This window comes from Sapajus apella, unplaced genomic scaffold, assembly GCF_009761245.1.
Source record: "Sapajus apella isolate SASKATOON/1434 unplaced genomic scaffold, GSC_monkey_1.0 scaffold32, whole genome shotgun sequence".
NCBI lineage: Eukaryota > Metazoa > Chordata > Mammalia > Primates > Cebidae > Sapajus > Sapajus apella.
In genome coordinates, this window is record NW_022436972.1 from 12,485,909 (window position 1) to 12,512,829 (window position 26,921).

The following is a 26,921-nucleotide window of genomic DNA, read 5'->3' on the forward strand; positions in this document are numbered from 1 at the left end:
CCTGACCCAAGGTGGTGCAGGCTGCGGTGACCCATGATTGCTTCAGTACCCTTCAGCCTGGGTGAGAGAGTGACACTGTGCCAGAAAAGAGAGAGAGAGAGAAAAGAGAAAGAAAGAAAGAGAGAAAGAAGGAAGAGAAAGAAAGAAGGAAGAGAAAGAAAAGAAAGGAAAGGATAATACGCTATTGAGCTCATTTGAAATGCAGCTGACCTTTGAATATAATGGATCTGAACCTCACAAGCTTTATTAATTCTGATAATTTGTCATCTCTGAATATCGTCAGGTTTATATCTTCCTTTCCAATCCTTATACTTTTTACTTTTTTTGTACCTTACTGCACTAACTAGGATGTCTATTACAATGCTAAATTACTTTTCTCGATTGATAATCTGATTTTAAAGGGCTTTTTCTAGCATTTCATAATTAAAAATAAAGTATGCCATAAATACTTTCATAGATATCTTTTACCTGATAGTTTTTTTTTTTTTACCTAGTTTGCTAAGGTATTTTAAAAAAATTTTTTTAGCCATTTTGGTTGTTGAATTTTATCAAATGTTTAATGTTTTTGATGCATAGACTGAGAATGTTTTTTGTCTATGTGGCAAATCGCACTTTTAGATTTCTTCATGTTATTTTACCCTTGCACTCCAGATGTAAACACAGCTTGATCATGCTGTCATCTTTTTTAAAAATAAATGCTCCACTTGTATTGCTAACAATTTATGATTTTGTGCTATTCTCTTGAGTAAGCTGACATGTATTTTTTATTTTTCATACTATTCTTGTCTGAGTTTTGGTATCATGGTTAAGCTGGTCTTTAAGAATGACTTGAGGAGTTGCTCTCTCTATTGGAAGAGTTTGTATGTTGACAAAGTTCAGGACTCAGAAAAGCCTTCCCACACTGTTTCCTTTCCATTCACAAGTGTTGAGATTACTAACATAAGAGGTCCTCAGATAACATCCTTTCATTCAACATTGTTTCATTATAACCTGAGTGGCTGGGGCCTCTCTCTGCGTGGTTTGCATTCTCCCTATATCTCCGTCTCCACGTATTCTGATTTCTTCCACATCCCAAACTGCCTGTTAGGTTCACTCGCGTGTCCAGATTGTCCCAGTCTGAGTGAGCATGGGTATGTGAGTGTATCCTGGGATGGGATGTCCTGTCCAGGGTGGGTTCCTGCCTTGCATCTTGAGCTGCAAGGATCAGCTCCAGCCACCATTGACCCTGAACTGGAATAAGTGGGTTGGAAAATGAATACGAATTGTAAAATAAAGGTTTGTAAAGTCATACAAATGCATGACAGTAAATGATGCAGTGCCTAAGTGCTCAGCGAGGCTGCCACGTTTGTGATTGTTTTTGAACTTCGTGGTGGTAGGAGGTGCTCCTGACAATTTTCATTTTGTAAAGGATACGGACGCGTATTGCTTGACTTAGCTCACCGCCATGACCACCACCAGTCACTGACTGACAAAAAGTTGGGTAATTATCTAGTTTTTATGAATCTTTCTTAAATGTTTGTTTAGCTCACATTTATTTCAGTGTTTAATTAGAAGTGTTCTGGGTCTTTGTTTAGACATCTGGTGCAGTTTTTGTGACCAGAAACATGCCACAGGAACTTAATTTTGCTTACATCAATTAGCCTATGGTAAAATTGTTTCATTACAGTTACTCAAGTTGTAGTTTCCAAAACCCTATTGATGACCCAAATGAAGGCTTACTGTACAGGAAAGCATAACAAACTTCTTACCGTGTACTTATTTCTTACACGTCTCTGTGCCTTTCTTCTTGTCTTTTATATGTTTTTGCTTATTCCAATTACCCTGTCTACAAATTAGGAGTTTTAAACACCACTGACTTTTAGCTCTTGTCATAAAATTGTCAGAGACATTTCAAGAATTAGTATCATGCCTCATCTGACTACAGGCCCTTGGGGATGTTAAAGCAACAAAATGCGGCCTGAGAAGGACTCTATGTTTCTATATTTGAGTCCTTCCGGATGAACTGTAACCTAGCTTAAGAGTCAGCCAAAATTGAAAACCTAATTTAGGAGTATGTGCCCATAACAGTAACTGAGTCTTGGCCAATCCCAGCGGCCATACTTCAAGCATTCATACACTGCCAAATGTTCATATTGTGTTCAAATAAGGCAAACGCCAGCCTGTAAGCAATCCAGCTGTTTCTGTACCTCACTGCCAATTTCTGTACATCATTTCCTTTTTTTTGGTCTATAAATCTTCTTCTACCACGTGGCTGCACTTGAGTCTGTGAAACTGCTGTGATTCTGGAGGCTGCCCAATTTGCAAATTGTTCATTCTCAATTAACTCCTTTAAGCTTAATATGGCTTCAGTTTTTATCCAGTACAATTTAGATTACCCTTCCCAACTTACTTGCTAATGTTCAGTATTTAGCTTTGTAAGTGACCAAATTATATACTGTTTGCCAATATGCTGTCACCTCTAAAAACATAAAACCTTGAGTCCTCATTAAATTTGGAGTCTTTTCTGCAATTCTGAAACCAACTATATTTTATAAATATACAAAGTAAGCTTATCTGGCAAATCAAATGGTGAGGCTTAAAGTTCATCAATTATATGAATTAACAGCTTTTGCAAATCTTAAATACATTACTAGCCTTTACATAAAGTGGATAGAGAGGAACACAATCCTCATTTTTGTGTTTCTCCAATAACCTCTAATCCAACCTCCATGCCGCAGCGTAAGTTGATTTTTCTAAAGCACTAGAATGCATTTCCAAACTTAACCACAGAACAAATCCCCAGTTCCCCGGTATGGTGGTATGGTTTAAACGTCTTTCACGATCAGGTACCTCTCTTGCTTTTCATCCTCAAACTACTATGCTCCATCCAGTTGTATTATATTGCTATGCTATTGTCATATTTTGTGCCTTTATTAATCATGTATTTCTTAGCCATTCTTTTAAGACTTTAATGTCACTTGAGAAATCTTTCTAGACTCCCTCAGGTAGTAAGGTATTCCCCTCACTTCTCATGTTTTCTTAGCACTTGGTAGTAGTATTCATAGATGCTTGATTCAGATTTACCACTTATCATGTGACTTACATCTTGGATTCTTTAGTGAATTAGGTTACTTATCCCATATAGTTGGGAAACATCTACATAAAGCTAGCCTCCAGGAATTAGTGCAAGGATTCTAAAAACATTCACTTTTATATATACCTTTGAGTGCCCAATTATGTGTGAAGCCAGGGATCTATAAGATGAACAGGATATAGCTTCTCTCAAGGGGCTGATCAAAAAGCAGAAATACACTTTGTAGTGGCATCACATTGTATCAGGACGACTCATTTAATAATTATTTTCTGAATGGTCAACATATATAAAAAAACACAGTATCATTTCTTAAAAAGTTTTATGGGTATACATTTAAAAAAAACAAATGACAACTTTCAGCAACTGGAATCAGATTAAACTACAGCGTACACTCTGTTTAAAGATAAAAGAAATGGGCAGGGCGCGGTGGCTCACAGCTGTAATCCCAGCACTTTGGGAGGCTGAGGAGGGCAGATCACGAGGTCAGGAGATCGAGATCATGGCTAACATGGTGAAAGTCTCTACTAAAAATATAAAAATTGGCTGGGTACAGTGGCACACGCCTGTAATCCCAGCTACTCGGAGGCTGAGACAGGAGAATCGCTTGAACCCAGGAGGTGGAGGGTGCAGTGAGCCAAGGTCATGCCACTGTACTCCAGCCTGGGTGAGACTCTTGTCTCAAAAAAAAAAAAAAAAGATAAAGACATAAATCAGTCTGATCATGTGTTGGTTATGACTTTTACAAAAGATATCATTTAAACGAATGAGAAATCAGTAGTATAAGCTGAGTTACAACTAAATTTGGCTTAAAATGTTCAATGTATTAACTCTTAGTGCATGCACAAAAGTAGAAAGCCTATTCAAGCACTGAGCAACACACACAGAATATTTGTCATATCCATAAAGTTTATTTTAAAAAATTGTTAAAAACTAACCATACAGGTTTATTAATATACTTAAAAAGTTTGTTCCCTATGTTGAAGTAAAATACATTAGCAACATCTTCCAGACACCATCTTTATAAAAGTAAAACTTCTAGATCCTGAAAGGTACTACAGTAGAGTCTATAGTGTACACTTTTCATCACAGGATTGGAATTCATTCTCCTTACTCCCCTACGCCCCTCATGTGGCAGTTATTACTCCTAAATTAATGACATTCTCTCATGTTATACTACCACAGATCCTTAAATAGAGTACATACTGCATAATTACTAACAGAGCCAGTCTTCTCTATTTGTTGTCACATTTCATATATAGAAATACTACATCCCATAATTGTAAACATTCACCAAGAGCTTCCAGAGTACATTAAGTAATAGAGGTGGCCCAAGAGTCAGTCAAGTGTTCTTCACTCATTGGATACTGCTGAGATTAGAAAAACTGTTTTGAAGGCAAATTTTCATAAGTCTTACTTGTATTTCTATAAGGACGCAGTTCTGGATATATATTTTTAGTTGAAAACACCTGAAAGTCATTCTGAAGACTACATTAAGCACCATTTTCACTTACCTGAAATATAGAGTTAAATTCAGCAGTATGTATGACTGTTAACATCAGAAATTAAAAATAGCTGTGGGTCTCAAGTTCCCTTTTGTGGATACATACAGAGTACTGAGTTCCCATTGATGCTAATAGGAACCGCTCATGCATACCAAGGGTAGTAACTCCCCCAGGGCCACATGCAACCCCTAAGTCTGAGGCACAACTATTACTTCTGTCAGTGGATGCTATACAAGCATATTTAAGGCTGTATTCGGCTATAAAGAGTTCAATCTACTCTTTAATATTCTTCTATGTAGATCACATACACAATTCAAAATTTTATAGGACAGGAGGTGAAAAGTCTCCAAACACTTTTTAAATACCATTCTCCATACAATTTATTGTCAGCATATTTACATAGGGGAGTGTTCATACTTAAAACCATTTTTTAAAATGCAATCACAATATTCAAACTGTTGTCACAATTTCTCCAGGATTATCCTCATTCTCATTTTCTGACTTTCGGCCACCTTCACATTTGTCAGATTGTTCACTGCAGTTCTTAGGCAATTCTGATGTTGCTCCAAAGGAGAATAAAAGTTAAAAGTATTCACTGCCACCCACTCTGGGAGAGGCTTGGTTGCAAAGAAAATGGTGTTCCTGGCGCTGAAGGATAACTAGGAAAACCATCAGGCTGAGCTGGATAGCTTTCCAGAGCCGAAGCTGAATGGACCTGATGGAAAGAAGAGAGTGTGGTTTAGCAGAGTGCCAAGTTCAATCAAGCCTGCGCTTGCTTGCTGATGCCACACAGATATCCAGAATAGGAAAGAAAAGACAAAACTCGGAGGCACAGGAAAGTCTGCTCAGTCACCTAAAATTTGTAAGAAAATGCTCAAATTTTTTCAGGTGAAGGAGATGCACAGAACTGTCATTAAAACATTTAATACTCTCTCAAAAATCAATAGGTTTTCTACAGATAATTTGCTTTAACAGTCGATCGTTTTAGCTTAAATTATGGAAAACAAGTTAAGAGTTAACTGTCATGAATAGATTCTTAAACTTTGTTAAGTAAAGTCTATAAGCAGGAAAAACAATTCGTACAGATGACTATATCCTACCACGCTTGTTACTCTCCTAAAAGAAGACAAGCATAATTTGCAAATTTGGGGAAAACTAATCACCAAATCTCTACCCATTCTGCTAAGAGCCATTTTTTGCCAATGTTGAGACAGTGCAAATGATACTAGCAACATTATCAGTACAGAAGTTAGTTATATATGTTACCATGTTTATGCCAGCCACTGCTTGCTTACCTGCTGTAACAATGCTGACTGTGCAGCTGCATTATGCTGTAATTCTTGCAAAGATGACTGTGAAGGATTCTGGGAAAACCCCGGGATACCCGGGAGAGACAAAAGGCTTGGAAAAACAGAACCGCCTGCAGCTTGAAGTCCAGATGATAAACTAAAACAATTCACAGAAAAAGAAGTTAACTGCAGATAAGACATAAAAGCCACTGCTTCCATATTTGCAATACAATATGGAATTTTGTATTGCAAATACAATCTTAAGATATTAAAGACAAAAAATCCCTTAGAATTTATTCCTCTTTTGGAAGGACCATAACAATCAGCCATTCACTAATATGAAACTGACTTTCTACTGTAAAGTATATTTGAAATTCAGTAAGTCTGTTTTGCATATAATCCTTTCTGCTTATAAATAAATCTTTTCTGCTTATAAATAAATCCTGTCTTATAAATAACTACCAAATACAAATCCAAAAATTATGTCAACAGGCATTAATATTTTATACATTTGTCTTACCATGGTTCATAAAAGATGTTTTGAGTACTAAAGTTTCAGCCCAGAAAAACATCATTTAGATTTTGGCATTCACTTGGATGACTTAAAGTAAGGCTGTGAACTACAAGTTAGGTGAAAAATAATTTTATCCTATTTCCAAAGTATCCACATACCCGGCTTGTGCAACAAGAGCAGAGTTGAAATTGGAACTGAATGCCGAGGCGAATCCTGGGAGGACCGGTGCCGGGGATGGGGCTGTGGCAGCCACAGGTAGTGGTGTGACAGCTGCAACTGTAGAGGGCGCCTGCAGCCCCGGGAATGAGGGAAGAGCAGGGGTAACGCTTGGGGTATTAGAGACAGAAAAGCCTGGGTAGGAGGGATTTGAAGATGACAGAGGTCCTTGAGTAACTGAGAAAAGGGAGGGAACAGCGGTAGACAGGTTGAGGGGGAAAGGTGCTGCTGAGACTGGTGCCGAAGCAGAAAGCCCTGAGAGAACAGCTGCCGAAGAGCTGGGATGAGGGATGGACGCGGAGGTGGCAGTGGTAGATGAGGTGGCTATTAGAGACCCTGGGAGAGAGACTGATGGATTAAGAGATGGGTTGCCAGTTAAAGGAAAACTGTTGGTCAATGAAGTAAAAGGAGGAAGGGCAGTGAATACTGGTGCGATAGGAGTGGAGGAACCATGTGGGGGAAGGGAAATAGAGGAAAGGGGATTTGAACCATTTAAGGGAGTACTCAAGCTGGAGAGACCTGACAATGCAGGATTAAGGCAAGTAGATAAACTGATGGGCACGGATGTTGAAGTATATGCGCGGCCCAATGTCCCTGACAAACCTAAAGTGCCATGAGAGGAATTCCCGGAATGAGACGGACCTTTGAAAGCTGAGGGAGTAGGACTCGTGGGCTCAGTTTTGATCATAACAGGAAGAGTTGTTACAGCAGGGGTAGATGAAATATGCAGGTCTGAGGTACCTGGGTGGGGGCCATGCAAAAGGGTGGCTGAGGAGCCACAGCTAACTGGTGCTGATGTGGCAGCTGATACAGCAGTGGCTAAAGGAGACTGTACAGGCAAAGTCGGGGGAGTGGAAGTTGAGTTAGCCACAGGAGACGGCAGGCCTGGGAACAGGGCCAACCCTGGAGTGGAAGTCCTCTGTGGGGCAGGGATGGCCGATGGAGCAAAGCACTTGTTAGGGGCTGAAGCAGAAGGGTCAGAGTTCTGAAGAGTAAGAGAAGACATGGAAGCCAGCCCACTTGTGACAGCAGGGGATAAAACAGAGGAGTTGATTAAATTGGTGTCATTGGATGTCAGAAAGCCTTTTAAAGCAGACAGAAGAGGACTGTTCACACCAAGCGAACCGGCAACGCTGGGAGTAGAACCACCAGCAATCACAGGAGTCAGGTTGGATAGGCCTTGGGATGTTGGTGGTAAGGGCAAGGGGAGCCCTGCAAAAACTGATGACAATGAAGCAGAATTAGGGTTGCTGGTGGAAGTAGCAGCAGAGCTGGTGCAAAAGGGGAGGCCAGTGAAAGGGGCAGAAGTAGAAGCAAATGTTTCACTGGAAGCAAGAGTGGACCTTGGTGCAGATGTGGCCTGAGGGGCGGGGGTAGGAGTAGCAGAAGGACCTGGCAGTGACACTAGGCCAGAAAAAAGGGAAGGAACAGGAGCGGTGGTTGTACTGTGGATGGATGTAACAGGTGCAGTAGCCAACAAAGGTGTTCTGATAACTGTTGGGTTTGGCGTTGATGGCTGAGGTGTGTGAATGGCTGAGGAGACCTGCCCTGGGAACACAGGAAGGACAGTATTCGGCAGGTTCAGTCCAGGAACGGTGACAGCTGCTGATGCTGATGGATGACCGATTGCCTTGACTGGGGATGCAGTAGGAACAGGCGTTGCAGCAGGTGTTGAAGGATTAGAACCATGAGGCGAAAAGAGGTGACCTGCTGGGGTGGAAAATGCTATATAGAAGGGGGAAAAAGGCAAGAATGTATCATCATGCTGAAATGTCAAAGTTTAAATAAAAAAAAAGCATAACCATATTTTCTAATATGTAACAAATACCAAAGAAAAAATGACAGGTGTAATAGGCTCTTATAATATTTAAATTGCTGGGTTCCATTTCTTAGATCTTTACTCTGGAGCCAGTCAGATCCAGCTGTTGTCTACATTCTGCTCTTGAGAAGCTTGCAAAGTGTCCTTTCACATCTCTCCACTTTTTAAAAATTCAAAGCATTTATTTTAATTGTGATTAGTGCTGCTTCACTGCCTTTACCTCTAATTCTTTCCATCTATTTAACTAGAGTAATAAACAAACACAAGTCGGCCCCCTCTCATAGGAGCTTTCACAACATGGCTTCCCTTGCAGGGCCAAACAAGGGTTCCAAGGATTCATGCACATCTCTCAAGTATAGTTTGTTGCCACTCTGTGAGTTGAATCTAATATTCCAGACTGTTAACCTGTACAGTTGCCTCGCCTCACCCCCATACATTTGCTCATACTGACCACTCTGCACAACATTAACCCCCAACTTTTACCTGGCAACTCCTTTAAGGGCACACGCTGTGTCTAATTCATCTTTACAGTCTTAGTACCTGGCGCAGAACACAGCACCTGTGTACTTAATGAGTGTCTGCTGTGCTGGATATATCATGATTACCTCAAACTGCAGTTCCCAAACCCACTCAAGGACTATTCTCAACACTATTTCTAGAGTTTACTATAGTAGTTTTATTCTGACAAACTCTACAAATAATAAGCATTTTGGGGGATGATGTGGGTTCCTCTGTGAATGTTCTCCCTCCTGTGATAATCTTGGTGTCAAGGGAAACTATGACTTAGGTAGTAGCTAAGTCATAAAGACAACTATCATGTGATAATGTACTCACATCGAATTCTGTTTCAGTTGTAAACAGAGTATGTTCCTGTTGCAGTGATAATCAACTGAGAAATATTTTCATGGAGTAAGACATTTTAAAATTTATGTATAATTGACTCTTTTGACACAAGAAAGCTGACATGGTCAATGAATACACTATGCTACTCATAGATGGGAAGGGACAATATTAAGAAAATGGAGGTAAACAACACATAGACAGCTCATTTGCACTAAGGGCAGGCCAAAGGGTGTCACATCGGGCTGAACAAATTTTGTAGTTCTTTTAGAAAAAAAAAATCGACAAGCAGTAATATTAGAGTACACAAACTGCAAACTCAAAAGTCCTAAGTCTGGACCGATTTTTTTTTTCTGAGACAGAGTTTCACTCTGTTGCCCAAGCTGGAGTGCAGCGGCACTATCTCGGCTCACTGCAACCTCCGCCTTCTGGGTTCAAGTGATTCTCCTGCCTCAGCCTCCTTTACAGCTGGGATTACAGGGGCACACCACCAAGCCCAGCTAAATTTTTGTATTTTTAGTAGAGATGGAGTTTCAGCATGCTGGTCAGGCTGGTCTTGAACTCCTGACCTCGTGATCTGCCCACCTCAGCCTCCCAAAGTGCTGGGATTACAGGCGTGAAGCACTGCGTCCGACCATCTGAACCCTATTAATGGTTGTAAGCAGTGATTTGGTTTCAGCAAATCATGACTATCATTTAAAACTTAGAGTACTTACAAAAATTGATTTGTACTTTTTTGTATTTATTTTATAAGAACTAGAAGCATAAGGAATATATACCTAATCGTTTATTTGTAAATAATGTAACAAAAAGGTGTTAAGTCCACAGACGTTGGATACTATCTGAGAATTCACTATCTTATTAAACTACATGTTGAAGACCATGCAGCTAATGACAAATCTAAGGTAAAACCAAGTTATTCTAGAGTGTTCTTTATAGGAGCCTCTGTTGGATATCTTTTTATTTAATATAGCAAAAGCTATGCATTATTAATCATAGCACTTGCAGGTAAAAATGAAACAAAAACTTAAAAATCCCAACCACATACCATAATAAACAGCACTTTTCTGTCGTCTAATGTGGTTATTAACCATAAAACATGATCTGTCTGTCAAACCCTGTGCTAAGTCAGGCCCATGATTTCACTTGTCCTCACAATAACCCTCTGAGATAGAAACTAACACCCTCATTTTATAGATAGGCAATCTGAGGCTTGCTGTGATTAAGCAACTAGATAAAATATGCAGCTACTACATGGTGGAGCCAAGACTTGAACCTGGGTCTTTCAGACTGACATCTTTAACTACTATACTAGTTTATCTTAATTTCTGTTCTTAATATAGTTCCAAAAGGAAAAAATAAAATCTTAATCATGCTAACATCATACAACATAGGAAAATGAAATATGCTATTCCCGCCAATAGTACTTAACAACTAACCTGATTACTACCCGTCAAAAACATTTGAACATAAAATAATGAAGTTGAACATACGAGCTGAAGTTTCCTTAATTTCTTTTACACAGGAGTTAAATTACCTGTCTAAGGTCACAAAACTAGGTGGTGCCAGAGGCAGGATAAGAAACTGGGTGTCCTGACACCTCTCTTAGTGTTCTTCATACCCACTATGCTATCTCCTTTATAAATTACCAGCTCAAAAGCACCTGCTAAGCACTGTGGTCAGGGAATGGAATTCTCCCACTGAGACTCCTAACCATGTACAATGGTTAGACTCATGTGCTACTTTGCTACACAAGAATTGATGTCAGTTTTTGTCTCATACAAGGAAGCCTCTCCTTCCTGACCACACAGATCTTTAGGGAAAAAACACAACATCACAGCACTGCTGCCATCTGAAGGCACTATGTAGGATACACTTCATTTTTATTTCTCAATTCCATTTTCTGCTTTGGTGCCCCTTGTTCTTTTCTACATTAAGATATGCTTAATAATACTTATTGAAATAATTAAATCGAAAAATAGAATCTGAATAGCATTTGTCAAAAAGGATTTTTATCACCCCGTGTGTTTATATCAAAAAAGAAATGAGGTTTCCAGTATCACAGAATGTAAAGTGAATGTGGACGTAATGCTACATAGTATTTAAATTAGACTGCAAGTTTTGCAAATTGCATACAAGGTCCTAGGATTAATTTTAAATCCAGTTACTATGTGCATTTCATGTTATGTACATAAAATGTAACACTAGCAAACCACTTTTAACAAGCGTTAATTATATTCTTTGACTAGAAACTTTTCCTAAAACATAACAATTCCAAACACACTCAACTCAAATTATTCTCAGTGAATAATACAGCAGACAACCATGACAGATATCCACCATCTTTGGATCAAATTTGGTACTTACTTTGATTCTGTATAGGTTTTGACTGATTGGAAAGGTCTTCACTCTCTACATAAAAATAAATAAAAGTTCATTTTAAAATTTAATAAAAAATCTGCCAACACAATAAACAGAGATTTGGATAAAAGGAAAAACGCAAGATATAAATATATATGTATACTGTGTTAGGAAACAAAATGTACACATATGGAAAAAGAAAACAAAAGAAAAACGGTAGGAACTCTACTACTATTACTACTAATACTTTACTGCTCTATCTGAAGATCAAGAGCATTACAAGCAACTGAGCAAGTGCTCTTTTCTCCCCTAGCATCTCCATCTCAGCTTGTCAAGTTTTAAATACACATTGTTAATTTTATATAGACACTGTATTCAAGAACACTTTCTGGAAAGATGCTGGCCCGAGGGTGCCATCCAGAGGAAAGTGCACTCTGCAGCTGTAGTGCAGAGAGGACCACTGTCACTGGCTGAGCTGACAGCTCCTCTGAGCACCAGTGTCCACAGGAGTGGGAAGACGGGGGAGTGAAAGGTGGCAGCTGGATAGAATTCACTGCTATTCACTGTGAATTGCCCAAGCCAACAGGAAGAAATTGCTCTGCCCATTTGCTGTACTCAGCTCTGGGAAAGGTCCTGTATTAGGCAGCTGTGGCTGAATTGAAGTCTGTCAGACTGACGACCTAAAGCACACCCCTCAAGGGAAAGGATCTATCCAACCAGCCCATTAGCAAAGGATATAAAGGGGGAAAAATTTACCCTCTTAGGGCTTGACAATAACTGCCCAAGAAACCAATACTGTGACAGGCATATAGTGTAAAAGAAACTTCCATGCCTTGGTATAATGAGCAAAGAAAATGCACAGCTAGTTTAAGGAATTCACAAGTTTGACAGAGGTGACAACAAATAACCACCAAAACAATGGAGATTACATTAAAGAAAAAGAATGTCTAAAACCTGTAATTCTCTCTCTCTCCTCCTCTCTCTCTCTCTCTCTCACACACACACACACACACCCCCACACACACCCTCTATACCAGGAAATAAGCAGAGAAGACTTCTACATATAAAAATCTGATTCCAAATTAACAAATGAAAAGAATAAAGATTAGAAATAAAATGCCTAAAAGTTATGGTTGGAAATGAAACAAATACCACTTAGAATGTCAAAAAATAAAAACAAAAAATTTAAAGGAAAAGATGTCATAAATGAATAGGTAGCAGGCTTAGAAGGCAAATTTAATACATGTAAAATAAGAGTAGTGGAAGGAGGGGAAAAAAGCAGATGAAAATGCAACAATTAAAAGAATAACAATAAAATTTCCCTAAGCTTCAAAGACTTGAGTTTTCACATCCAAACGACTTACAGAGTGACAGAAAGATTAATGACAAGCTGCACACCTAAACATCCTGGTAAAATTTCTGAAATCCAAAGATAAGAAACATTCTTTATAAGCTTACAGAAAGAGACCAAGTTCCCAATAAAGAAAATTATCTGGAATTGTATTTCCCATCCACAACTCTGTGTCCTTTCTGAATAAATTTCTTAAAGATATTTTCTACCAAAAAAAGTTGGCATATCCAGACAAAGAATAAAACAGCAGAAGAAGAAACAAGTCATGATCAAAGGCAATTTTAAAGAAATTAAATATCAGAAGCAAAAATGTATAGTATCCCAACCAAACACACAAACTGATTTTAAAAAGGAGAGACTATGGAAGTACAATGATGAATAGAATAGTCTTAAGTTTTGTATACTGACAACCATTAAGAACAGGAAGGTAATCATTGGTGAAAATTTCTAAGATTGGGTAGGGTCAAGAAGAGAACAGTTGTTAAAAAAATAAAATGGCAATTTGACCTATACAATTTAGCAAAGGTAAGAAAAAAAACTAATAAAATAATAATAAAAATAAAATGGAAGGACTAAGAACAAATGTGTAATATTTATTATTAAAAATTCCTATTAAAAGTCTAAGAGGTTTAAAAATAAAAATTCAGCTATATGTAATTTACAAACCAAGACAATCTACCAAATAAAATCATAGAGGAAAAAAGTTGAAAATAAAGGCACAGGCAAAATAATTTTTTTTTTTTTTTTTTTTTTTTTTTAGACGGAGTTTCGCTTTTGTTACCCAGGCTGGAGTGCAATGGCACAATCTCGGCTCACCGCGACCTCCGCCTCCCGAGTTCGGGCAATTCTCCAGGCAAAATAATTTTTATAAAGTCAGTCAGAATAATATTATTACTCAATAAGGCCTATGAAACAAAGAAATGTTTTATAGTAAGACTATAACTCAGTTGATATTTTATATCTAGAAAACTCAAGAGACTTTAAAAAAAGAAAAAAAACTAGAGAGAGTAATTGGTAATAAGCACCTAGAAATGAAATATTCCATTTATAATTGTAACCAAAAAATCTCTAAATTCCATAGATACAGATTTAAGGCATAAAATCTACAGGTAGAAAACTACAGTATCTTCTTGAAAGGAATAAAATAAACACTGGGGAAGAAAACACTATCAGCTTGACATGATATAAAGATATACACACATGACTGAATGGTAAGACTATCATAAAAAAGTCAGTTCTCCTGAAATTACTATATAGTGCTCTTCTCTCTCTCTCTGTCTCTGCCCCCCCCACACCTGTTATTTTAAGTTGCATAAAATGATCTTAAGATTCAGATACAAGGTTTCTAATAAGAAAAATATAAAAACATTTTAGGTGGGAGCCTGTCTTATGAAATATTAGGACACTACAAATCTGCTAGTAAAATTAGTATGAATATAATCATAAAATAAAGTAACGGCAGTGGAATTTTAATAAAGAACTCATAGCTGTGTGTGTGTATGAAACTTAAGATAAATGTGGTATTCCAAATTAGTGGGGAAGACAGATTAGTTAATAAATGGTGCTAGCACAACTGGCCACCATTTGGGGAAAAATTAAGATGAACCTCATTTCATCCCCTTCATGAAATGAAATTCCAGATAGAGTTATCTTTTAAGACTTAGAATATCTAAACCATCCCAGGATAAGATCTTAACCAAGGCAACTTGGTTCCAGGTTTGCTTTCACAGCCTGTTTTTGTCTAGGCAAATGTATAAAACTCAAAACTCTAAGGGCAAAAGGTACCATAAAAAAGGGCAGGAAATAAAATAATTTTGGAAAAAATCTTTTGCAACTTTCATCAGTCAGCGTACTCAACTCCTGCCTAGTAAAACAACAACAAAAGAATTATATATTATTGACCAACTTAAAAAGTCTCTAGGAAGGGCAAGAAAATAATTAAGCTCTATTCCCACTGCACAAATATACAAAAATATGAAGTGTGGTCGAACTAAACGCTATACATTTAAAAGAACAACTTTAAAACTGATTAGAGAATATACATGATATTTTCATACTGCTGGGGTGAGGAAGAATTTCCTAAGCAAGATACAAACTCCTGAGTCAAACAAACATAAATAAAAGTTAAATTTGTAAAAACAAAAAACAAAAATGTAAGCTAAATTAGTCTACCAGACTGGCAAAGTTAAAAACAGAAAATCTCCCATGTTGAAAGGGTGTGAAGAAACCATTCTCACATACTGTTATGGACAGGTATAAACTGGTAAAGGGTTTTTGGAGAATAGTTTGACAATATATGGGGAAACACTTATTCTTCATATCCCCTGTTACCAAAAGACCGAGTGAAAAAGGTCGGCCTCTAAGTGTTGGGGAGTTTTAGTCCTTCTCACTGTTTTTTAATGAGCCCTTCCTCTCCGTGATAGGAGTAATTTACCCAAATGATGGCATTTATTAAGTAGTGACACTTCTCCATAGCACGTCAAAGTTTTACCACTCATGAGAAATAGTTTTTTCCCATAACTAGCCTGTGTTCACATATGTGGCCCAAGGCCACTTGAATGGAGTCTTTATGCCATTAGCATAGTGAATGGGGAGATAACCATGCCAACTGGCAGTGGAACTCAGGCTACAGTGGGCTGAATTCCAGCTCCCTTCCTACCTCTGCCAGGCCCCTCCCCAAGTAATTACTCTTCTCATCTGCATGTGATAAACTGCCTTTGGGCAGAGTATTCTTTGCAACCGTGCTGTCAACTCCATATATATTCATCCATCAGTTTCAGTTTCTGACAGCTCAATTTCAGTTTCTCAGCTTGCTGAGTCAAAAAGATGCCTAACCTAGTGTCCAAAGTTTCTTAACAAAAGTTTGGAGGCACAAAGTCCCCCAGATCTCTTCAATCTGGCATTTAATAAAAATCCTTGAAAAAAAGGTCGATACTTTATCACTCTTGGATTCTCTGTGCACAAATTCTAGTATTCCCCGATCTTACCTGAAGATCATTAAAAAAATAAAAATACCAGGCACCCCCCACAATACACTGAATAGAATCTCTACAAGTGGGGAAACAAGGATATTTTTAAAAAGTGCCCTGGGTAGTTCTAGGCTACAGAGAAACCACCACATTGTTACCTTGTCATTCCTCATATTTCATTATCAGTCTCTTTTTACCTGTTTCTTCCTCAACTCAATTAAATGGCAACTTCATTATTGGGGCAACAACCTTTAGCAGTATATCATGCAAGCAGCTCATATTTACTTTAGTGAGGCTGGTTTGCATGCCCCTCCTATAAGGTTCCATAGCACCCTGGAATACTGATCATTCCAACTTACCTCTTTGGATGTACAATGCCATTTGATGTAAACCACATTTTAATTTCAGAGAAATTAAACTATAAAAAATGTGCAATTCAGAACTAATGATGTAGAATATATAGAAATGGCCTTCTCTTTCCTCATCTGTATTTTTTCACTAAACTCTCTGCAAACATGACTTTGTGTAGCTTTGTATCCACAGCATATAGCAGGATCATCTAATATTCATTAAATGTTACTGAACAAATACTATTAAAATGTTATCCTCTATTACAAAGAGGGAAAGTGAAGTCCATCAAGACTACAAAAACTGTCCAATTATTACCAAGGATTCACTTCCAGATCCTTCAGGCTCTTGAGCTTGTTCTCCCTCTGTTAGAATATGTCATGTCGAACAACTGTCCCTTTCAAGTGTACATTTGTGTATGAATTAAGTTACTTAAACACCTGCAAATAACATGACTTTACCTGTTCCTACAGCATTAGGAGTATATGGAGGTGGAGGGGGCACACCTGGAGCTATGACATTGGCTAATGGTACCAGACCTGCATTGTTATAAGCACCTAAAATAAAAATAGAAAAAAATATAATTTAGTATTGTTCTGTGATTAATACTGTCCTAGGAGTTCAAACTGTATTAATGCAGTTACTCATTTTTATTTTAAAAACTCCTATTTAATAGAGTTGAATTTTAGATGGAGGTTTAGGTCTGGAGTTAAGTGAAAACCGAGACCAAAGGAAATAGGTCTCAGTTCCTAAAACAGGAATCAACCAGATTCTTATTTCCCACTGCACTGCATGCTCATTGCAGGGATAAGCTCAGTGAATGGCACAGTAGGCAGAACCTGATACACTTACATTGTTTGTCTTTTCTGCCAAACACCCATATTTGACCTTTTTAAGTGAAATGTATTAATGATGCCTCTGAACACCAACTACCAAAAAAGGAATTCAAGATGATTTACCAAAGTAAAACCCCATAAATTATAACAAATGACTAAAAATAATCTGTAATTAATTTATCATAAAGAAAACATCCTAAATAAACTTGGTCTGCTGCAGTGTTGCAGACCAGGACACTACTAGCTAACTATGTGCATAATTAAGCTCACAGTAGCATTTCCTAAGTGCTACAGATTTCCCAAGCACTTACTTTCAATCTAATAAATAAACAGTAAAAAAGAAAAACAAGTAAAAAATAAGGGAACTCCTTACTTGGTGCAATAGTTGCATGTGGCCGGCATGGAGGTATCGGATAAGGAACAGGTTTATGTGGATTATATGTTGAAGGAGGCTAAATGATGTGGGAAAATATAGTAGTTAGAAGAGAACCAAGTAAGCTGTCTCCTGGCAACCTGTCTTTCAAAATATTTAGTCCTAATAGGCTAAAAATGTCCCAGCATATCAAATACTACTGGACTACATGGCACAAATGAGGTAAATTTTTTGCTTTAATAAATGTGGTTGCTATTAAATTCCAAAGGTAGATCTTGCCAAAGACGGCCATGGAGGTATTTATTTTTTAAATCATCTCCAATAAAGGGTCAGACTTCATCCTAAACAGCAAACTCCTCTCAGGTCCAGCCTAAGCTAATCCAAGAATTCCTGTTTCCTCCTACATAACAAAGACAAGAAACCTTCTAGATTTTACAATCTCAAATTACACAAGACCTCCCAATGGCAACATCGTCCTAAACTGACAGGAATTCATTCTCTCAATCCCATCCTCTTTTCTCCTTTTGGAAGAAAAAAAGCACTGTTTGCGTTAGCATTAGGCTTTCTGACACTTCTAGTAGAATGTAGACTGGAAATGGGAATTCAGTATTTTAGTTGTTCTGTCTTTTGAAATCCATAAATCCACAAATACTTATTTTACAGTTAATGGAGCTTATCTAAGTAACACAAAGCATTCAAAGAACTGGTCTTTAGAAAACTAGAAGTACCAGAAGTTAAGCAAAATGCTGTACTTTTTACTTACAGAGACAGCATGTGTATGCCTGTGAGGCAGGGGAATGGATCCACTGGTGGTATGGGAGGCAGATTCTTTCCAGCTCCCATAATTGGGGCCCTATCTGAAGTCTGTGCAAGGACTATCATCTGTGACTATTCTGCGATAAACAACTCCACTGGAGTTCTTGCCATGTGGACAGGCAGGTTTTGCAAGGTGGTTGTATGCAGGCCTGTAGAATGTCAACTCCAAAGATCCTTCAACTTATGGGGTTGTCTTCTCCTGTCTAGTTTACACTGTAGTCATTATAATCACTATCTTGTAAATACTTTCAATTTCCTGGCTTCACTGTGGTTTCACTAACACTAATTCAGCTAAACTACAAACTTAGTTAAAACAAACTCTCCACACTCCGTATCTCCAGCTGAGCAGCTAAATGTGTCTAGAGAAAAAAATTTAAAGCAATTTGACTGATTTTACTTTAAAATAAAAATCATTTGGCTGATTTTACTTTAACCTCAAAAGGGCTCTTACTAATGTTAAATATTTATATTTCCCTCAACCACTCCACTCCCCCACTCTCCTACAATTTCTAGAATACTTCAAACTTTACAACACAAAAATAAAATGTATGCTTTGAGTAAATGGAAAACTTTATGTAGGAAGGAGTTTGGGCTTGTTTCCTTATTTTCTAAACATACTGGTTTGGATGGTCCAAGAATTCGTGCAGCTATTCCTTTGCCTTCATTGGTACATTCTTCACCATCTTTTTTCAAAGGAGTTCCCTATTAAAAAAATAAGAGAGAGAGAAAGGTAACTGAAACTTAAAAAAAAAACCCTCAAGCGAATAACAATAACCAACCTCACTGTATTACACTGAGGAAAAGGACTTGGTAAGAATGTAAAGACTTGCATTCCGTTTCAATTCTGCACTGCCTGGCAGTGTGACCTTGATAAGGTCCTCAACCCTCCTATGCTGTGGAACTCTCATATCACATGCAAAGGTATTCAGAAGTGAACATGCAAAATACAGAGAGGACGACAGGAAAAGATAAAGTATCCACCTCCTCCATAGATACGAAAATACATGGATGCTGAAGTCTCTTATATAAAATGGCATAGTACTGGCATATAACCTAAACATATCCACCCATATACTTTAAGTAATCTCTAGGCTACTTATAATACCAAATACAATGTAGATCCTATGTAAATAGTTGTTATGCTGCATTGTTTTATTGTATTATTGCATTTTTTTGAATACAGTATGTTCTAAATTTTTTCCTTCATAAAAAGGAGCAATCAGAAATGAACTTCCAATACCACAATATGTATACTCCTCAAAAAATAAGAGTACCTGTGTTACAGTTGAAAATAGGTAAGAAAAAATGCCATTCTCTATAAAGGGTGATTATTTATATTGTCAAGGATGAATGAGACCTTATTCAAGACTGCTAAAATTAACAGATCAGAATAAGTTGATAGATTATTACAGTGTGTCATCACCCTAATATGAGTGTTGCTGAATGGTATATACTAGCATGGAAGCCAACTCTCCCAAGATGTCCCCCACTGATCCTCATCTCCTATGTGGCCTTGCATCATTCCCTCCCAAAATGAATGGGGCTGACCTGTATAACACATGACACATTACAGAAATTATGGCATCTGACTTCGAGGCAGCTTCTACTTGTCCTCTCTTGCTTGGATTCCTTGCTGTGGTAGAAGCCTACAGCCACATCATGAGGACACTCAAGCAGCATTACAGAAAAGTCTTTGTGGTGGGCAACAAAGGTCTCCTGCCAGCCACCAACACTAACTTGCTAAGTATATAGAGTCACATTGAGGCCCTATTCTTGGGCTCCAGTCAAACTTTCAGATGAATGTAACCTCATGAGAAGACATGAACCAAAACTACCCAGGTAAGCGCTCCAATATTCCTGACCCATAAAAACTATGTGAGGTAATAAATGTTTATTGCTTTAATCCACTAAGCTGTGGGGTTGTTACAAAGCAATAGAAATATGACATTCTTTGTTGTTTTACAAAGAGGTTCAAGAACATTAGATGATATAAAAACAAGTTTATTTTTTATAGCACTTCTCAGAGCCTTTATATGCGATGTGATTCTCCAGGAAGGAAACACTGCATGCAGTTTCCCAGACACACTTCTCTGAATGAAACTGAGACTGTAAGAATACTAAGAATTTGAGAATTGTTCCTTCATTAAATGTAAATCAGTGCTTTTAAAGTACTTTGAAAAATAAAACAAAACAAAATCATCCTCTGTTCTATTTGTCTTGTTCTATAGATTTTATATAAATACCCTTAATACTTTAATGAAGTTTAGACATGAACTTTCAATCAGTGGTGAGCCTATGAATTACGTTGCTGACATAAATTCCTTTCCTTTAAATATCATTAACTTATTCTACACTTCATATTTAACCATGAGAAGTTTTATACACAGCCATAGAAGTATGCTTACTGGGAAAATTCCATTTATGCGGCTAGGTTTTCCTTTGGGATATGGATTTCCTGGGATCGTTCCACAAGAAGATATCATAGCATGAGGAGCTTTGCAGCCCCCCTTGAATGCCTGTAACATAAAAAAGAAGATGGTAGTAAAAAAAAAAATTCTTAAAGTCAAGTATTCTGGACATCGGGAAGCTCAGCAAAGAAAAAACATGAATTAAGGAACAGGATTACACTCAATCTGCTCATACATCATTCAGCACTTAACAGTGGTGAATGGAACCAACAGTAGTAAGTAAAATTACTTTACTTAAATGGAATAATTAAAATGGTAACATAATGTTAACGTTGCTACTAACAGACTCATACAAAGATGTCTTCACAGATTTTGTAAACTGTGTAAAAAAGTATTATCTAATCTTTCCCATTTCTTCAACTACCAAGAAATTACAGTACCAATTTACAAACGCCAAGGTCGTGTTATATTTCAGGAAAGGAGGACACAAAGATGAAGGAAACATGGTCCCTGCTCTTTACAACCCAGTGGAGATCGACATAAATAACATGACATTGGGTGGTCTGAAGAGCTATATACCACTGAAAAACCAAGTTATAATGTTCAACATAATACTACATATTTATGAGAAATAGTGAGGGAAGGGATTTAGGTCTAGGCTGTTTATTTCTGCATCCTCAACTTCTAAATGATCCCTCACACATACTGAGTTAGTGCTCAATACATATTAATACATGAAAAAACACGGTATTAGGCAATGTATATTCCAATGTATCTATACTATATTATAGAAATATCCAGCTTTTATATATATACATAGCTGTATTCACAAGTACGTACAATGTTATATTTTGTAATATATCGGTCTTATAAATCCATTCTCAACACATATTAGCTATATAATCCAGCCCCTACTAAATACCCTAACCTTGAAAATCATCTGAATTTTTGGCTATAATAAAGAGTACTGGGGTGAATGCCCTTATATATAAATTTGTATATTTCAACATTTCCTTTGAATAAATTCCTAAGAGTATAACTTTGGGGCCAAAAGGTATAAATATTTTAAAAGGTCTTCAAGTTTACCTTCTACAAAAGTTGTACTAATTTACACTGACCAGAGGACCTACTCTACAGAACACTCAGGCCCAGGATATTGCTGAGAAGGAAAGTGCCACGATCAAAACACTTCATAAGAAAGGAAACTACAGCAGTAATGTTGCCTTAAACATTTTAATCAAGAAAACTGATAGGGAAGTTATTGAAGTAAAGAAACAAGGCTCAAATCTTAACTCTTCTACAACCATGTATGACGAAGGCGAATATGCCTACCATCTCTGGGCTTAAAGGAGTTTGCAAGACTAAATACAACTGAGCTGCCAGGCTCATAATAATTAATGTATAATTATTAAATCAGCTTCCAGCCATCACAAGCCTACATTAGAAGTAACTACCTTAGACGACAAATCAAGTGTTCTAGGGTTGACAAGTTCTATTTCTCCCATTCTTACAGGTTTTTAACTAATAAACTGGAATTTTAATAAACTGACTTTAATATTCATCTCTTATGAATCCGTTTCAAAATAAACTGGATAACAAAACAAATTTGAAAACTTAAGTTCCTAAATACATAAAGTTTAAGGCAAAAACTTGAAGCTATGGCAAAGGTACCTAGGGACTGAGACAAACATTTCCACGAGGCTCAAGTTGAGTAGCCAACTGTTTCTCACTCTCAAGCCAGCCATCTCTTCCCCTGAGTGTCCTCATCAACCAACTCCATTCCAAGCCATAGACTGCAGGGATGTTCATTTTTAACCCACTGTACAGCAGCATTCAAGTTATTCACCAAAGTTAGTAAGAAAGGTACTTATTTCGTTTTCAAAATTCAGAAAAACCAGCATACTGAGTACATGGCAATCTTTAGAAAACTACCTGTTCAAGTATTCTCTTGCACCGTTTCTTCTCAGACATATTTATCCTGAATAAATCTTCAATAGGACGAGAATTCTGTGCATCAATTATGTTCCTACCAAGAAAACACAATTTAGCTTTTTGTTGAAAAATCTGAACATACAGAGAGACAAGCAACCTTTGTTTACCACACAAACATACCTGAGTAAGCTTTTTCCATGACACAGGGAGAAAAGTGTGACTATTTACTTTTAATAGCTCAATTTAAATAACATGTTAACATAAATATAATAACTGAGGTTTATCTGATTACTGAAAAGTAAAAAAATACTGTAAATAAAAATGACTACATTGAGATTTTTCAAAATACACTCTCTTAGATGACAGAAGGGCTATGGTAATAGAACAAACCCATGTGCTAAATGCATAAAAATAATTTTATGCTAAATGAATAAAAGTTTTACCTTGTGCTTTATTTTAATTTTGTGCTTTTATGGACACCTACGAATATAAAAAAGACTTAAAAATGTATGTGTTACATATGAATAACATACACTCTTCAATTATGCAATAATTAGGTCTTTTTCTCTTTGAGCTTACATTCATTAGGGTCATCTGTCAAATGCTGTAGTAGGTACTTTCACAGATTTTCTGGTATTTAAAGTTCATCACCCTATTAAGTGGTTAAGAGACTTATTTTTACTATTGAGTAAAATAAGGCTCAGAAAAAATAAAGACGTTGCCAAAGTGGAAGAATCTCTAATTCTTAAATTCCTGTCTTTTCAGAGTAGGAAGGCAAAGCAAATGACCAAAAAAAAAAAAAAAAAAATCAATCTTGGTAAGCCCCCTTATTTTATAAGTGTGTAATCAGCACACTGGATACTTATTCACATGAAGAAATCAGAACGTATCACTATGCTTTTGACCGTATTTTGTTAGAGTTCCATTTGACTATTAGAATTCTGACACATTAACACACTAATTAGACACTTAAAAGGCTTCCACGTTTTTCCCCAATAAAATAAAAAGAAAAAGAAATACTTACGAGGCTAACAGTTCAAGAGCAACTAGTTTGTCTTTACTGAAAGTGAAACAGTTGAGTATATTGACCACTTCTGTTGGCTGGACAGCCACCATTTTCTGTTAATATAAAAAATAATTTTATTAACATTTGAAATTTTCATGCCAGAAATTGCCTTTTTCTGGAAGTATAGTTAAATGCTCTAATGTAAACATTTCAGATAAAAGATTTCACATTTTCGGTGAAAACCACTTACTCAAAAGGAAGTTATAAAACTAAATGAATTATACTTAATGCTCTTTCAATGTAACCATTTCAGCTGAAGATCTAATAAAGATCTAAGTTCTCCTACAAGCTCTTTTTTTAATCCACATTTCTCAATGTGTTCACTTACAGAATTTAAAAAATCAGAAGTATCACTTTCCTCAGAAAAGTTATATAAAAAGGTGATACTCATACATATGGGAGATTCATTTGTTCAAAGGTTAGAAAAATATTATTGTCCTCCTCAGTTAGGGGCTAAGTATGCTACAGATCAGTGTTTCCATGATGTTAAACATGTTAAGCAAAAAAGATTACACTAGCTATATAAGGTAAAGAAAAGCGAGATAAAACAGGTTTCTCTACTGCAGAACTTCAAGTCTTATCTTAACGTGCATTGTGATGCACCAAGATGGCGTGAAATGTTATATAATTATTTGACTAGGGTACCTTTATTTTTGAAGAACATCAGAAGATTTCGCCAATTTGGAGATTTATGTTAGCAGTGAAGCAAAATTAAAAGCAGTGTCAATATAAGAATATTGGTTAGAATCAATATTCAAGAGTTCCTAAAATTTGGAGTAGTGGTTTTCACATACTATTATTTATGTACTACCACAGTTGATAAAACTGTATGCCCCTTTGCATATTTTCAAATTGACATCTAATGATTTTATCAGAAGTTTAAATACTCGGAAAAGGTCAATTTTCTTTTTCTTTTTTTTTTTTTTTTTTTTCTTTTTTTGAGATGGAGTTTCACTCTTGTTACCTAGGCTGGAGTGCAATGGCGCAATCTCGGCTCACCGCAACCTCCGCCTCCTGGGTTCAGGCAATTCTCCTGCCTCAACCTCCTGAGTAGCTGGGATTACAGGCACGCGCCACCATGCCCAGCTAATGTTTTGTATTTTTAGTAGAGATGGGGTTTCACCATGTTGACCAGGATGGTCTGGATCTCTTGACCTCGTGATCCACCCCCCTCAGCCTCCCAAAGTGCTGGGATTACAGGCGTGAGCCACCGCGCCCAGCAGGTCAATTTTCTTAAATACATTTAAGTAACTGCAAGAACTTTGAAACTACTAATTTAGCTCATTTAATTTATGGAAATATTCATTATGTAACCTAATTGGCAAAATCAGTTTTCAGTGTGAAAATCAAATCAAACTGACGTTGTTAGAAAAGGTAGATTTAATTTAATTCAAATAAGCATATTGAGTTGTCCCTGTGATACCTTTCTCACCTCTGAATTTTAACTCTAAGATAGAGAGACAGGCAAGCAGGCCTCAGAGCTTTGTCATGAGTTTGTTGTCCTGATAAAATAGAGCAAAACCTTCATCAATATTCCCCTGCCTCAGCCTTCTGAGTAGCTAGGACTGACTACTGAGGCATACCACCAGGCCCCATTGATTTAATTTTTTTTCTTTTTTTCTTTTTTTTTTTTTTTTTAGAGACAGGGTCTTGCTATGTTGCCCACGCTAATCTGGAACTCCTGGATTCAAGCAATCCTCCTATCTCAGCCTACCAAAATGCTGGGATTATAGGCTTACCCGCCACTCCAAGCCTGTTATCAATATTTCTTATCGAGCCTCTCTTTGCTTTGCTTTATCTCTTAAGAGCAAAACACTGTCCTTTTGGAACATGGAGAAACATTTTCACCCCCAGAGAACAGGCGTGATAACTCTATAAAGCAGTAAAAAAGCAAGAATAAGCAGCACTAAACAGACCCAGATATTTTCTTTGGCTCATCAGTTTAGAAAGTCAAGGATATGTAAATTGATTCCACTGAAGATACCCACACTTGACATTGCTTCAAAAATCTTCCTACATAGCCAGACACTCCTGTGTGATCTAGATGCCCCTGTTGACCTAGGCTCTAGAGCTGTGGCATCCAATATAGTAGCCACTAAGCACATGTACCTATTTGAACTAATTACAATAAAATTAAATAGATAGTTCCTCAGATAAGGCACATTCAAGTGGCTACCACAATGACACAAAAATTTCCATCATCACTGAACATTTATTTGGACAGTGCTAACTCTTCTAAGACAAAGATGCTGAAGATGGATATTAAAAAACAGAAGTACAAAAGCCCATTAAGAGTCCAAATCCTATATTTACAAAAACCCATTAAGAGTTCAAATCCTGTATTTTGCTTGCCAGTAAAGTGTTCCTCTAACTTGCTAATCAGGACACTGTGGCATACAATTTAAATTTACATTTGGAAAATTGTAATTTTTTAATATAACTATTTTGAATCAAAGTACAATAACACTTAGAGCCAGCTTTTCTGATGCAAATAAATTACAAGTGAAATAAATTATAGACAACCAGGAGAATTAAAAATCCTTAAATTCTACATTCTAAAGGAAAAAATAAATACTTACATGCTGTAATGCTTTCATTGCCTTCAACTGGGGCTCAGCCCAGGAAAAATATCTCAGCAAATCAACCACCTGAAAACAAACAACTAACTTAGCTCTAATGTCAGCATGTTTGCAAACATTTCTGTAAGATTTATTTCAGTACTTGAAATTATTATTCAACATGTGCAGCCCAGGCCTGGATGATATATGTGGCATCAATGTCTAAACTGTGCTAACCGAATAGTGACATGTGGTTATGTAAATTTAAATCACTTAAAATCAAATTTAAAAATTCAGTTCCTTAGTGACACAAGCCACATTTCAAGTGTTCAAGAGCTATGTGAGGCTGCTAACTACAATAATGCACACTGCAAATAGAGAGCATTTCTACCATCACAAAAAGTTCTACTAGACAGCACTGGTCTAGAAAGAAAGAAAAAATATACAATATAGGAAAAAGAAACTATCCTAATAAGAAAAGGATGGTTGAAAAGTACTAGATGGGGATAAAATGTTGGCTTAGGAATATGAAGATGTACTGTGAATGGAAAACTTTTCAATTTTAGGGGAGAACAGCACTCACAAGGGCAACAGTGGTATGTTTTAGTGTAGGTCTACTAATTTTAGTCCTAGTAGGCCCTTCAACTTGA

At 37.0% G+C, this 26,921-nt stretch overlaps 1 protein-coding gene across 2 annotated transcripts in view; it reads right to left on the minus strand.

Moving 5' to 3' along the window:
• Window positions 1–3,959: 3,959 nt before the first annotated feature.
• The window catches only part of PROSER1 (proline and serine rich 1), a 28,109-nt gene continuing 5,147 nt past the window's right edge, over window positions 3,960–26,921 (minus strand). For both annotated transcript variants that reach the window (XM_032294526.1, XM_032294525.1), the window contains exons 4-14: window positions 26,293–26,361; window positions 23,672–23,766; window positions 22,648–22,741; window positions 20,713–20,823; window positions 18,926–19,009; window positions 17,492–17,570; window positions 16,744–16,839; window positions 11,621–11,665; window positions 6,537–8,319; window positions 5,871–6,021; window positions 3,960–5,290 (exon numbers count right to left, since the gene is read on the minus strand). In XM_032294526.1, the coding sequence (XP_032150417.1) occupies window positions 5,168–5,290; window positions 5,871–6,021; window positions 6,537–8,319; window positions 11,621–11,665; window positions 16,744–16,839; window positions 17,492–17,570; window positions 18,926–19,009; window positions 20,713–20,823; window positions 22,648–22,741; window positions 23,672–23,766; window positions 26,293–26,361 (2,730 nt within the window). In that variant the 3' untranslated portion in view covers window positions 3,960–5,167. The remainder of the gene's footprint in view (window positions 5,291–5,870; window positions 6,022–6,536; window positions 8,320–11,620; window positions 11,666–16,743; window positions 16,840–17,491; window positions 17,571–18,925; window positions 19,010–20,712; window positions 20,824–22,647; window positions 22,742–23,671; window positions 23,767–26,292; window positions 26,362–26,921) is intronic.